At 46.5% G+C, this 14447-nt stretch overlaps 1 protein-coding gene across 2 annotated transcripts; it reads right to left on the minus strand.

Annotated features, from left to right (window-relative positions):
• Positions 1–2649: 2649 nt before the first annotated feature.
• EMC8 (ER membrane protein complex subunit 8) lies at positions 2650–11081 on the minus strand. 2 transcript variants are annotated; one of them, XM_078594496.1, is made up of 7 exons: positions 10951–11081; positions 10033–10179; positions 8705–8908; positions 8528–8604; positions 7498–7567; positions 6809–6903; positions 2650–6317 (listed from the first exon to the last, which is right to left on the minus strand). In XM_078594496.1, exons 2-7 carry the CDS (start codon positions 10108–10110, stop codon positions 6164–6166), a joined length of 678 nt encoding a protein of 225 aa, XP_078450622.1. In that variant the 5' UTR covers positions 10111–10179; positions 10951–11081; the 3' UTR covers positions 2650–6163. The 2 variants fall into 2 exon arrangements, with proteins under 2 accessions (XP_078450622.1, XP_078450623.1); XM_078594497.1 differs by lacking the exon at positions 10951–11081 and adding an exon at positions 10831–10940.
• Positions 11082–14447: the final 3366 nt, after the last annotated feature.

The raw sequence follows: 14447 nt of genomic DNA on the forward strand, positions 1-14447 counted from the left end.
GTATTTTCATCAAGAGAACAAATCAGACATATGCGTGCAGCAAACAGTTAACCGGTTTTTACCGAGGTTTTTATTCTGTAACCAGTATCGCAAAAAATACTTAAAGATCTCGAGTTGTGAGTTGAACACTTTTAACACCGCGCTGTCCAGCTGGTATACGAATTAACATGGGGATTTTTTTGTGATGTTGAATTCTATATTGTTCATGACTGCATGTAGTATTTTATATTTTGTGTACGTAAATACTTTTTTTAGTTTATATCGCGTAAATATTAATGCCATTAAAACCGCCACCACCCGACACAGCCAATTAGTAAGGTTTTTCACGTAAACAAAACATGCCAATTAGTTACTCCTTCAGCACACCGGTGTGTTGGAGAGTAAACCCACATTTACATTTCGAGCACAACGTTTCGCTGGCCATTACAACCAGCTTCATTATGCGATCTAACCCCCAAAAAAACCTTTTTTATGGATAAACATTTTGCGTACTTCAAATTTACAAATAAAAAAACAAGCAAGTGCCACGTACTTGGTCACACGTGTATGTGGCTAGGAATGTAGTCGTTTGGCACGATGTACATTGCCTCAAAAATGCAGCTTACTGAGCTTAGCCTGCAAATCATGTGCAGATCTGACATCTTGGCCTCGGGCGCCTGCTTTTCATGACAAACTGGCATGATCACATTGGCCATTCCATCCAGATACCTGACACAGAAGGTAACATCAGCACATCACTGATGAATGCAAATTGTAACCAACAACGGAGAGTATAATCGACACTATATTATTAATAGCTGATGGTGCATGATGATCCATTGGCTGATAACAGCATACCAGCCGCTGTGTTATTTACTGCGTGATGGCGTTTGTTGTGCACAACTGTCAGCTTCTGGGCTCAATCACTGGCAAAAAATGTTGCTCAGCTGCCAGTACTTGAGAGTGCAGAATGAACAATATTTATTGTGACTGGAGAGCGTTTGCATACGTTGCAGACTTTGGTTAATTGGCAATAACAGAGACTCGGAGCGCCAGACCGACACCCATAGGAACTTTGTGTGTCTATGTTGTGTCTCTCTCTGTGTCTGTGTTGTTTCTCTCTCTGCTTGTGTGTCTGTCTGTGTGTCTCCGTGTCTGTGTTTTGTCTCTCTCTCAAATTTAGTTCTACCTGATGACGGTTGCTTGTGTTGCAATCGAAACGTCGTACTCTATTACTTTATTTATTTTCTTTCTACGTGACTTTACCGAAAGAACCAAAGAGTAATTCCTGCAGTCACGAAAGCTTCAAATCAAGTTTGTTGTTAATCCCTGAGGCTCTAGCCAGAAATAATGTCACGTCCCTAGTGAAGCCTAGTTCACTTTCAGCTTACTTGCAGTGCTCGGAATGCTGTGGGTGCAGCTACTGGGAGCAAGCAGATTTCGTCGGAGTGGGGTCTGGAACTGCTAATATAACCTGGCATCTGAGGAATCCACTCCTACAATCATGGAGTTACAAGAATTGGTTTTACCCTTTCTGGCAATAAAAAAAAGTGTTAAGATGTTGCCAGAAAGGTAAAACAAATTATTATGTTTTGATACTGGCAACAAAAGGTTCCATATTCAGAGCTCTCCACCGAGTGGGGTTCAGAGTCGGAGAGCAGTGGTGATGGTACTGTGAGTGGCAGCGCCTCCACAATAACATCGGGGATGAGGCATTAAGAGTCGGTCGCCACTCAACTCTGAGTCTCCACACAGCAATGTACCTTGAATAAAGTGTGTTGGCCAGGTTAATTAATTAATGTTTATATAACCAATTTAGCGTAAATAAAATATCAGTAAATTACACATTCCTTTTAGCAGAGGAAAAAAAATATTTTTTCAGAGCACAACCACTGTTGACTTCCACAATGCAGTATTCATGATTTGGACATGAAATGTAGAGCGAAGCTCGGTTTCCCTCAATGAGATTCTCTATCAGATGAGAGTTCGGTCTTGTAAGAGATTGGGATTCTGCCTTTTATTACGAGGTTTATGCTTGCCATTAATAGTAACCTGTTTAGTTAACGTCTCTAAAAGACAAACATCCCCAGGGCCCTATTGCTCACCCCCTAACGTCATTCCTGCCAACCTCCTGCATCCAAATACATTATTTTATAAAGCTAAACATTAATTGCACTGCATTCCACTGGGTGATGCTGTGGTTGTGCTCTTCATTCGTATGAATGAACAACAGCAGATTAAAGATGTAACTTTATATTTATCCTCTCAGTTATTTGTTTATAAGCAGAGCGGTTCTCATCCATTCCTCCTTGAAAGGAGTGAGGACAGCTGAAGTTTACAATGTGGTCAATGGTTTGGGATTCATGGCTGCACCCGCAGGCTACCCAGTCTTTGATGTGTTGTTTGTGCATCAGGCGGCGGCATTGGCCATGCTCGGTCCTGATTTGGTTGATGATCGACCATTGGTGGCGTGGAAGGTTGAAACCCGGTAGGTTAATAGTACTCCACTCCCACTATAAGGGTCCCAGTTCAAATCCCGATTAAGTCAACAAACAGCTCATCAAACCAAGGAAGGGAAATAATGAACATCGCTTTCTTTACTATTTTTGCCCCCCTTAGGGCATAACCAAGTGCATCTTTCTGCGATGACATCCACACCATACGCAGCCGACAAGTCAAAATAGATCAAGTTTATTAGTCTAGATTTGATTGAAGCAATTCACAAACAATAAACCTTTACAAACATTTGCAGAATAATTATATGGAATAGAAAATAACAAATTGTATTACCCTACACAGGACCTGTTGGTCAGGTGTGTTGGCAGATTCACCTGGAACACAGTGACTAGATTTTGGCAGTGACACTATTTAACGTAGGGGTGGGAACCTTTCATTTAATGACCATGTAGGAATTTCATCTATCTTTGGCAGGCCACGCATTACCACACCTTGTCACTGCAAGAGACACTTCTGTCACTGCGAGAGACACTTCTTAGAAGTGAATGAATGTGCATTAATTAGAAACTGTTGCGAGAACGAAAATATTCCCCTTTAGTACTCGATGAGGCTAAGATGCTTGCAGTGACATAAATATAATTTGAAGGCTATTTAGAAGTGGTAGGCCACATAGCCGCTGGCCACATGATATGAAGTTGTGGAGCAGGTAGTATGGTCCACACCCCTGGTTTAATGAAGGGGAGTGGGGGCTGACTGATCGTGGTTCAGGGCAGGGGGTATAGATGGCACTGCAACGTGTTGCTTAGTGTTCTGAATAAAAAAGTTTGTGGCTAAGCTGACACTGTATCCCAGGGGTGGGACACTCGATAGCTACACTTTGCATGCCAAGGAGAAGGTTAAATAACTTTAATCTGATTAGAATGTGCTTTTCGTTAGTAATTTACTCACAATAATTTTTTTTTAAAGTGGTTTATTGGAAAATATAATGGATCGTAACTCGGTGCTAGGTATGTATGGATATTCCTTCCTCAGGATTCCAAACACCTTTCATAATTCGGTGGTTGTTATCCAATTAAATTATCTCTTATGAGTTCACATTCAGTTGCATGCATAACCGTTAGCAGCTTCAGGGTTTGTGATCCAATAATAACATAGAAGTTAAAATAAGAGATCTCATATGCATAATTTTATGCATGCATCGTAAGCATAAGAATCGATTTTAATCAATTAATCCATGCATCATTATTCCTGCCAGGTATCAAACTCGTATTCTTGGCATGTCAAGTGCGACCCTTGGTGTTTCACCCCTTGACTAATCCAACTCTCATCTGCTTTTGTTACATGAACTATGTATAGTTCTTTACATTGTGAACTTTTGATTTTATCAGTAAAAAGTACAGAATAAGTATATATTACATTCAGATTAAGTCCACTGGCTCCTATACTACGATAGGTGTAATAATGCATACATTGAATTCAGCCAATGTGCTTAGGTTGGTGTGTTCAATGGGTTCACGCCACTGGTGTATCCACTAGAGGTACATCCACTAGTGCTACCATTCACTACAATGTTAATAAAAGGAAAAGATGATTTGATCAAAATCATGACCATTCATTGACTCACCGATTGGAGGTCGGGAGTGAATCGTTTAATCTCTGAGTTTTCTATTTCGGGATGAAAGCCCCACAGTAACCTCCCCCAGGTTGCCGGGTTAAAAGATGGTGTGGAGCAAGAGACACCCCTGAACCACCACTTATACGAAGAGGGGTTGACGGATCATCCTGAGATGGCGATTGAAAATGACAAATGGATTGCAGCGAGTATTCTCTCCGTGTGAAATTTCTCCAGGCACTACAATGTATATGCTCACAAAAATACATCAAAAAGAAAGCGGCAAATCACTCCTGCAGGAATTTGATGAAGAGTTTTGAAACCTCTATGATGTATCTGAGCTTAACATGAATAGAAACAGTGGCATAACACGGTTGGCATTGGCCCTGTACAATGAATGAACGGGTCTGGGAACACTGCCCAATCTTTCCTCCTTTTCATCACCTGGCAACTGGGCCACTAAAGCTTGCGGGCCCTGGTGCAGTTGCACCAACCGCACATTCGATTAGCTAAGCAACTGAATAAAAGTATACAGGAAATGTCCCTCCACAACGATTATCCAAGTCTTTTTTGAGATGAAAAACGTGAATGAACTCTCACTGGCTTAAATAAAACACATACATTAACGGAATCAAAGAAAACATCAAATTATCACCCAAGCTAGCACTAAATTATAAAACAATTCTTTCAACCTAAAGATATTAATGACAGAATAATCTGCCTAGATGCCTGAGGCCCCTTGTAAAGATCTCCATCACAACCACAATTAGGCGCGTCAAGATGCATTGATTAAAACTGATTATGTTGCTCATGATGCCAGGACCGAATCAAATGTGTGCATCGAATATTTACGCTTATTGCAATTTTTACGCAATTGTATGCGCATGTACATTTAGACTAATGGAAGGGAGAAGCGATATTGAGACAGACAGAACATTGGAGTCAGATAGCAGAAATTTGTATGAAAAAGACAAAAGAGCACATACAGAATTAACATATCAATACAAAATAATCAACTCTTTGATTGAATCATAACCAAAATCGTGGCAGTTCTTCAATTTACCAGAGGCAGCGACACATTACATGCTCAATCACAATCATCTTTATTGTCACCACTGTCAATGAGATTAGAACTGTTCAGTCTTTTGGACAGGCAGTTCAACCCAGGTTAGATGGCAAATGGTCACAATTTAACATGGAGGGCTTTCGCGACCAATATCATCCATAAGAGGTTTTTTTGGGTTAGATTGCGTAAATATAAATGTGTCGTTAAACCCGCTACCACCCGGCACAGCCAATTAGTAAGGTTTGTCACGTAAACAGAACGTGGCCAATTCGTTACTAGTACAGCACACCGGTGTGTTGGAGAACAAATTCACGAATCCACAACATTTGCTCCCCAACACACCGGTGTGCTGTACTAGTAACGAATTGGCATGTTCTGTTTCCGTGACAAACCTTACTAATTGGCTGTGTCGGGTGGTGGCGGGTTTAATGACACATTTAGATTTACGCGTTTCAACCCCAAAAAAAACTATATTATAGTCACAATTGTTCATGTCATCAAGCCAGGTTGGGATCCATCATGGACCAGGGAGGAGGGGTCATCATGTCAGGACACTTCAGACCAGAGGCGTTGGTTGGTACCCTCCTGATGTGGGCCAAGTCATTCAGCATGTGACAATGTCTCAATTCCTCAATTAAAATCAATTCGTACTCTTTAGCTACATGCACCGAATCATGCGTGTAACAAACAATTGTTTCACAATTTGTGGATGTTGTATGTAATGGGTTAGTGTAATTCCTGCAGCCATACAAAGTGCTACATTTACCGCAAAACATATGTTTTGAAAAGAAGAACGGAGTCTTTAACGGCATCAAGACCACGATCGTGATGGGGAAAAATTGATACGATGCCTACAGGTTGCATCTTGTACAGTCAGCGGGAATGTAGGAAGAGGTGGTTGTGAGTGAGGTCAGATCAGTTCATGAAGAGTTCAGGTTGTTGAAGGTCAAGTCAGACCAGACCAACAACTGTCCAGTGTGGGTCAGGTGTGGGTTGATTAATTGGATTAGAGGAAGCAAAGGTTTATGGACAAGTCAGGTTAGCTCTGGTCAGCAAGAGTCGAGGATGAGGCGGTTGAGCACTGGGTTGGCCCAGTCGAGGGTTGGGTTGTCCAGGTGGTTGTCAAAATCCATGAGCTGCACGTGCGCTCTTTGTATCAGCAGCCCCGACGCCACAGCCAGGCAATCGGGCTCCAGACACACGCTGCGTATGAAGAGCATGGTGATGGGGGGAGCACAGAGAGATGAGACACATTGAGTACAAATTAACGTAGGAGACAAAGGTGATACAGGAAGTAGGGGACATGGAGTGAAAAGAGAATAATCATAAAAACAATATTATGCTTTGCTGCCAATAGGCAACAGTACAACAAGTGTAATAATGCTGACGATCCATTTTTTGTAAATATAGATGAGATGTGAATCATGGGGGGTAGGAGGTGGTATGTATGAGGCGAGAGCTGGGATTGTGAGATGTGTGAGGTGGAAGTTGATAGATATAACGTGAGATGTGGAATGTGGGACATGGGTCATATGATGTGCAATGTGGGTGGTGGCATGTGGGTTGTATGATGTGGATTGTGGGATGTGGATCGTATGAAGTAGAAGCTGGGACTATGAGATGTCTGAGGTGAGGTGAATGAGATGCAGAAGTGGAATATGGGCAGTGTTGTCGAGCAGAGAGTTGTCACGCACAGGCCTGGCTGCTTGTTATGCCACTGTCCACCCGAGTTGTGGTACACGTGCAGTGCCGACTTGGCACAGTCGCGGCTCATTCGACGATTTTCAATCTGCACACAAAGATATTGGTCATGACGTCTATCAACTTTTAACTCATACAATATCACAAGCATACCGAAAGAACCAAAGAGTAAGCATACATACTCATGCACTGTACGAATATACTGTATTGTGCCTATACCGATTTATTAAACACTGAAGCAGGCAATGGCTTGCACAATTGTGCAAAATATCACAATTACGTGCATACTAGGCATGTTCAATTCCCAAGTTATTTTAGGACTTTAATTCGATTCCCAAATTATTTTTATTAATATTCATGATTTTGGGTCATCATTCAATTCAATAACCTTTTACTCTCATTTGTATCATCTTTGCCATCTCGTTGACGTTTTAGCTTTATTAAATGATGTTGTTAATGAGATTAAAATAGCCTGCGCCTCTCTTAGGTTGACTCAGCCAAAACACAGTATCTGCTGTGGTGGGTTAACATATACATTGCAGAAACAAAGATGGCCCTGTATATGCTGCTGGTCACATCATCCTGACGTTAAGAGATGCTCATTGACATAAAGCGAAATGGTAGACTACTGTGAATGTACGTGAGAGTATGAGCCTGTGTGTAAATGAAAAAATCCTCTCACCATGATTAAAACGGCATCACTATAATTCTCTGATATGAGGTCAGAGATTTTGTATGCGACCTGGTTAGGGCTGATATAGAGGCAGACAGGGAGAAGAACACATATAGACACACAGATGGATATTATTAGATTCCATGAATTACTGCGATTCAGGATCCCAATTCAATTTAAAACTCAGTCCATCTGTTAACATTGTGATGAATGGTAATGCATCTTGTGGCCGCAGGAGTGACAAACCCATTAGACACAGCATATATGATACGAAGAACAAAAAATATTACACATGCTATTCGATGCATGTATCGCAAACTAAGGAAAGATTCTGACCGACGTATTGAGAGATCAATACACCAGTACTCGCAAGTGAGGCTTGGGTGATAGTGATTGTGTTTTCACCTGCATATCTATACATATAAAAGGGAAATTTGTGAATGTGTCTGTTCGAAATGTTTAGCATACTTGCCGACATGCAACAAACTTGGAATTTGGCTTGTGGATAGCTTCTAGAATGTACACAATGCAAACGGCAAGTGAGCGGTGACGTCCCATCTGTGATGTCACTCGCATGCGGCAGCATTACGCGGTGTGCCTGCTGACGTCACGCACCCCCCCCCCACCCTCCGCGTAGGCCGTGTATTAATCCAAGACAAAAATCCAAGTCCCGGGCGAAGCCGGGTAGTAAAGCTAGTAGATTTATAAATTGGTGACACCTTCAAATACAGTGCAGCACTAATGCATAACGTACACGTACAACCCTTTTGTTCATCCACTGCTGAACCAGAGCTGCCTCTCGCTGTCTGGATCGTAGTGGTTTTTTACAAACTTCGGTCATGGGGGTGAGTGCGGCTTGGTGAAAAGGTGACCCAGAGCTATCCAGGATGAGTTCAGATGTCAATGACCACTGATGTTAGCGATGGCTGGGAATCAAAACTCAGTTGGGTTCCAAGCACAATAAGCAAACCACTGCAACACCGCGACCCTATCTTTTGTATAGAATATCAACCTCAGAGCTGAGCTGGGGGGTTCTTACCTGACGTCGGAGTAGCTCTCATTAGCTTGGTAGTACCCAGCAATTACAAGATCTTTCTCTTTGGCCCACATGTCCAACTGTGAACCAAAATAAAAAAAAAATCAACATCAGCAACATCCCCAAGTGAGGTCTTCAACACCACCATTTCTATTGCCGATGGAAAAACAGGGCCCTCACCTGGGCAAAGGCCACCTCAAGCATGGGAGCGAGAGGCAGCGCCAGGTGAAACAGCGGCACGCAGTCCGTGAGCACTACGCGTCGACTCCCGGCCAGGCCACCTCCACCACCATCGCCTCCTCCGGCTTCACTCCCCCGCCGACAGCTCCCCCGACCTGGATTCTGCTCAGCCAGCAGCAGCCCACTGATGGCGCGCGACGGGTACTGTGACCACACAGATACATGCCACTCAATTTGATTCAAGAGTCTTGGGTGTGGACCAATCAACTTCAAGGACAGTGCATATCATTATCATCATCAGAGTTGTTTCTTTTTGTTTGCATTTTGACTGCTTGTGTTGTGGTTATTGCAAACATGATGCCTTGTATAAAGGTGTCAGTTTTTGTACCAGTTGAAAGGGTAAAAACCTATTACTATAATACATTTTAGTTTAGTTTGTACATATAATACTTTCTCTCGAGTGTAGTCTCGTTTGCTCCGTTAGTCTAAATGTAGTATTCGCATAGCATGCGTAAATTAAAATTATTGCATTATTTCATGTCTGCATCTTAAGTGTAATAACTAATTGTAATATATGAATCGATGCATTGTTACTGGCTTTGGGTATGCGCAGGAGCTGTTTGCAAGTGCCTATTAAGGCCTGCAGAGCACATGAGGCAATGGTATGTAAAACACCACTTGTTAAAGTATTGATTCACCACCCGTGGTTCACAGCGTTTCCAGCTCACACGCTGTGCATTTGGAACCACACAGCGAGACTATTCTAAACCATCGTAACGTTTTCCTCTCTTTTAAATAACTTTAAAAGCATCTTGGAAATGGGCACTACAATGCACTAACAGTGCAAGCATAATACGTCAGACATAATTTAGTGTTAGAAAACTATTTGCATGTGACAAGAGTAGTACTGGATATTCTAAAGGTGGCCATATCTGGCATACGAAGGCTTTTGAAGTGGCCCGCCAAGCAATAGCTCAGCAATAGATATGGCTTGCTGAGGAATAAATAGAAACATTAATGAGAAGAAAGAGATAGAGGTGAGGGAACTGTAGACCAGAGATGGAGTTTAATGAGATGAGTGAAATAAATAAACCTTGAGATGAGAGACCTGGAGTTAAGAGGTAAATATTGGTAGTCATATTTATGCTATACACTGGAATGTTTGACAAATTACATCACGTGGCCTGTCAGAATATGCTTATCATGAAAATACTTGAAAAAACCTGTAAGTAGTAGTAAAATATGAACATGATTAATCGGCATAGCATCTGCCTGTAGAAAAACTTCAGAAAATGTTGGCCAGAGTGAAAAGTGTGGAGATTATTCACCTTGGCGGCATGAAGGATCATTTTGCTGTAAGCTTGCACAGAAATCTCAACCTCCGCTTCACCAATGTTGTTCTGCATTTTCCCTTTTGCGTAATTAACTTAACATTAAAAAAGTTGAGTTTTAGTGAAATGTCCGTTCTGTCTTGCCTGGAGAATGAGCAATACAAAGTCATATCAGGTCAATAAAGACAAGTCAATATAATTATGCACATACACCACACACATCCATGCAGTGACAAGTACACACACTTGCATACTGTGTGTAAACACATGCACAAACATTCTCCCCAACACATATATACACTCGAATGTAAAAAAAAAACAAAGATAGTCAGCTTAACCTTAGAGCTTAACTCCAGTATAGCGTTTAATAGACCAAACCCGCTCACTCATGCACCCTCATTCAATCACCCTCTCAACTCGATGCTGTGTCGCTAACCTTCTACGGCACACGAGGGGGGATTGGTTAATGTGCAAACCAGGCTGAGTAGACCTTGGGGAGACCCAGGACCGGTTCAGATAAATTGTCACTTCGCGTTGGCCGTGAGCGGGGAATCGAACTTTGGTTACCGGCTTCGTAGTGAAGCGAGATCGCTGGTAACAAAGACAAAGATCCCCCGTGTAGCCTTCACAGACTGATGGGGCAAGTGCTGTTAGCGAGCACCTATAAAGGCCGGGACAGTACACGAGGGGGTCGGTGGCCAGCACCACGCCCGACCGCCTTTGTCTCCCCAGTGGCGATGTTGACTACACACCACCTCGCCCACGGGACACTCTACCACCCTCACGCCGTCTCACCCCGCACAATCTCATTGCTCTCGCAGTCTCACGGAGTCACCCTCGCAGCCAGTCGCACTCCCTCACGCTGTCGCACGTTCACAGTATCACCCCCTCACACACGCGCCGTGTCTCTCTCACCCTCCCTCAGCCCCTCCGCCTCCTCTTCCTCCAAGCAGCACCGGGGCGAAGGCGTCGACCCGCGGCCTCCTCCACAGCTCCGCGTGCAGCTCGCGCGGCGGCCCCGACTCCCACGGCGCACGCGAGGTGCACGCGGCGGCCATGTTGGGTGGGGGAGCGCCAACCCCCCCCCTCCCCCCACCGACCCCCCCCTCCCCCCACCGACCCCCCCCCTCCCCCCACCGACCCCCCCCTCCCCCCACCGACCCCCCCCTCCCCCCACCGACCCCCCCCTCCCCCCACCGACCCCCCCCTCCCCCCACCGACCCCCCCCTCCCCCCACCGACCCCCCCCTCCCCCCACCGACCCCCCCCTCCCCCCACCGACCCCCCCCTCCAACCCCCTCCCCCCACCGACCCCCCCCTCCAACCCCCTCCCCCCACCGACCCCCCCCTCCAACCCCCTCCCCCCACCGACCCCCCCCTCCAACCCCCTCCCCCCACCGACCCCCCCCTCCAACCCCCTCCCCCCACCGACCCCCCCCCTCCAACCCCCTCCCCCCACCGACCCCCCCCTCCAACCCCCTCCCCCCACCGACCCCCCCCTCCCCCCACCGACCCCCCCCTCCCCCCACCGACCCCCACCGACCCCCCCCTCCAACCCCCCTCCCCCCACCAACCCCTTTCAAACCCCCCTCCCCCCACCAATCCCCCCAACCCCCTCCCTCCACCAACCCCCCCTCACAACCCTGCACCTCCACCCCCCTCGCGAGGACGGCGCGACTCCCCACCCAACATGGCCTCCGTCTCCTCCTGGACCCGCCCCCTTTGTATTGATGACGCAAACAGAAATAAAACATTGACCCGAGCTCACGGTTCTGAGGGTCGAAAGGTGCTGCGGGGTTTGTTGTTGTTGTTATTTACTTATCAACAACTTATCAACAACTTTAATCGGCTATAAAAGCGGGGCCGTTATCGTGGCGACTTTGTTGACGTTGCCGTTTATTGTTTGAGCCATGTTTGTTTGTTGTAGTACAGAGTTCGACTGATAACTTTAATACTGGTAGGAACCTCCTGGTTCCACCAGCCACAGGGGATTATTGTGTCCGTCGTGCATCCAAAAATGGGAGGGGTGGGGCTGGGTGGTGTGAAAGAAGTTTAACAAACTGTACAAAGTGTCCTGGTTGAGTTTCCAGCGTCAGGTCGGGGCGCCACGGTGACTAGGAGATGTTAACTACTTCGCCAGGTATACAGGAGGTCGTGGATGCGATCCAGACCCTGACGCCTGCAGCTGGAGTTTGCGGTGTCTCTCCGGGTTTTCCCTGCACATTTAGAGTATTTGGCTGCTGTACATTTCCACACGAATAGCCACTTCGTTGAGCTGTCATTTGTGGCCGGGTCTCTTCTGAAAATCGCGAAAAGGAATCTAAGGGTGTAGATTCATTTAGAATCGCCTTATTTCCGTTTAATATTAGTTGGTTATAGAGTTGATATAAACTGCTACGAATGGGAAATATCCGGCGTTGACCGGGGCTAAAATATGATTAAAAACTCCTGAAAACTTTAAAACATACATAACAATTAAAATAAAACTCTGTAATTAAAAATGGAAACCTCCTATGCGCCAGGAATCGATTCTTTGAATCGCGCAAAGGAATCATCGAAGGTTGTAGATTCCTTTAGGATCGCCCTTAACATGTGGTGAGGGGGAGAGTGGTGAGGGGGAGAGTGGTGAGGGGGAGAGTGGTGAGGGGGAGAGTGGTGGTGGTGTGGGTGAGTGGTGAGGGTGAGGTTGAGTGGTGAGGGTGAGTGGTGATTGGTGAGGGTGAGTGGGGAGGGTGAGTGGCGGTTGTTAGTGGTGATTAGTGAGGGGTGAGTGGTGAGGGTTAGTGGTGAGCATGAGTGGTGAGGGTGAGTGTTGAGCGTGAGTGGTGAGGGTGAGTGGTGATTGTTGAGGGTGTGATTGGTGAGGATGAGTGGTGAGTAGTGAGGGTGAGTGGTGAGGGTGAGTGGTGAGGGTGAGTGGCGGTTGTGAGTGGTGATTAGTGAGGGGTGAGTGTTGAGGGTGAGCGTGAGTGGTTAGGGTGAGTGGTGAGGGTGAGCAGTGAGGGTGAGTGGTGATTGGTGAGGGTGTGATTGGTGAGGGTGAGTGGTCAGGGTGAGTGGTGAGGGTGAGTGGTGAGCGGTGAGGGTGAGTGTTGAGGGTGAGTGGTGAGTGGTTAGGGTGAGTAGTGAGGGTGAGTGGTGAGCGTGAGTGGTGAGCGTGACTGGTGAGGGAGCGTGGTGAGGGAGAGTGGTGAGGGAGAGTGGTGAGGGTGAGTTGTGAGGGTGAGTGGTGATTGGTGAGGGTGAGTGGGGAGGGTGATTGGCGGTTGTTAGTGGTGATTAGTGAGGGGTAAGTGGTGAGGGTGAGCGTGAGTGGTGAGGTTGAGTGGTGAGCAGTGAGGGTGAGTGGTGATTGGTGAGGATGAGTGGTGAGGGTGAGTAGTGAGGGTGAGTGGTTGTTGTGAGGGTGAGTGGTTGTTGTGAGGGTGCGTGGTGAGGGTGAGTGGTAAGAGTGAGTGGTGAGGGTGAGTGACGGTTGTGAGAGGTGATTAGTGAGTGGTGAGGGTGAGTTGTGAGGGTTAGTGGTGAGGGTGAGTGGCGGTTGTGAGTGGTGATTAGTGAGGGGTGAGTGGTGAGGTTGAGTGGCGGTTGTGAGTGGTGATTGGTGAGGATGTGATTGGTGAGGATGAGTGGTGAGTGGTCAGGGTGAGTGGTGAGCGGTGAGGGTGAGTGTTGAGGGTGAGTGGTGAGCGGTGAGGGTGAGTGTTGAGGGTGAGTGGTGAGTAGTGAGGGTGAGTGGTGAGCGTGACTGGTGAGTGGTGAGGGTGAGTGGTGAGGGAGAGTGGTGAGGGAAAGTGGTGAGGGTGAATGGTGAGGGTGAGTTGTGAGGGTGAATGGTGAGGGTGAGTGGTGAGGGTGAGTGGTGATTGGTGAGGGTGAGTGGGGAGGGTGAGTGGCAGTTGTGAGTGGTGATTAGTGAGAGGTGAGTGGTGAGGGTGAGGTTGAGTGGTGAGCGGTGAGGGTGAGCAGTGAGGGTGAGTGGTGATTGGTGAGGGTGCGATTGGTGAGGATGAGTAGTGAGGGTGAGTGGTTGTTGTGAGGGTGAGTGGTGAGGGTGAGTGATGAGGGTGAGTGGTAAGAGTGAGTGGTGAGGGTGAGTGACGGTTGTGAGAGGTGATTAGTGAGTGGTGAGGGTGAGTGGTGAGGGTTAGTGGTGAGCATGAGTGGTGAGGTTGAGTGTTGAGCGTGAGTGGTGAGGGTGAGTGGTGATTGTTGAGGGTGTGATTGGTGAGGATGAGTGGTGAGTGGACAGGGTGAGTGGTGAGGGTGAGTGGTGAGAGGTGAGGGTGAGTGTTGAGGGTGAGTGGTGAGTAGTGAGGGTGAGTGGTGAGCGTGACTGGTGAGTGGTGAGGGTGAATGGTGAGGGTGAGTGGTGAGTGGTGAGGGTGAGTGGCAAGTGGTGAGGGTGAGTGG

Source organism: Lampetra planeri, chromosome 5 (genome assembly GCF_965212315.1).
Source record: "Lampetra planeri chromosome 5, kcLamPlan1.2.h2, whole genome shotgun sequence".
Classification (NCBI taxonomy): Eukaryota; Metazoa; Chordata; class Hyperoartia; order Petromyzontiformes; family Petromyzontidae; genus Lampetra; species Lampetra planeri.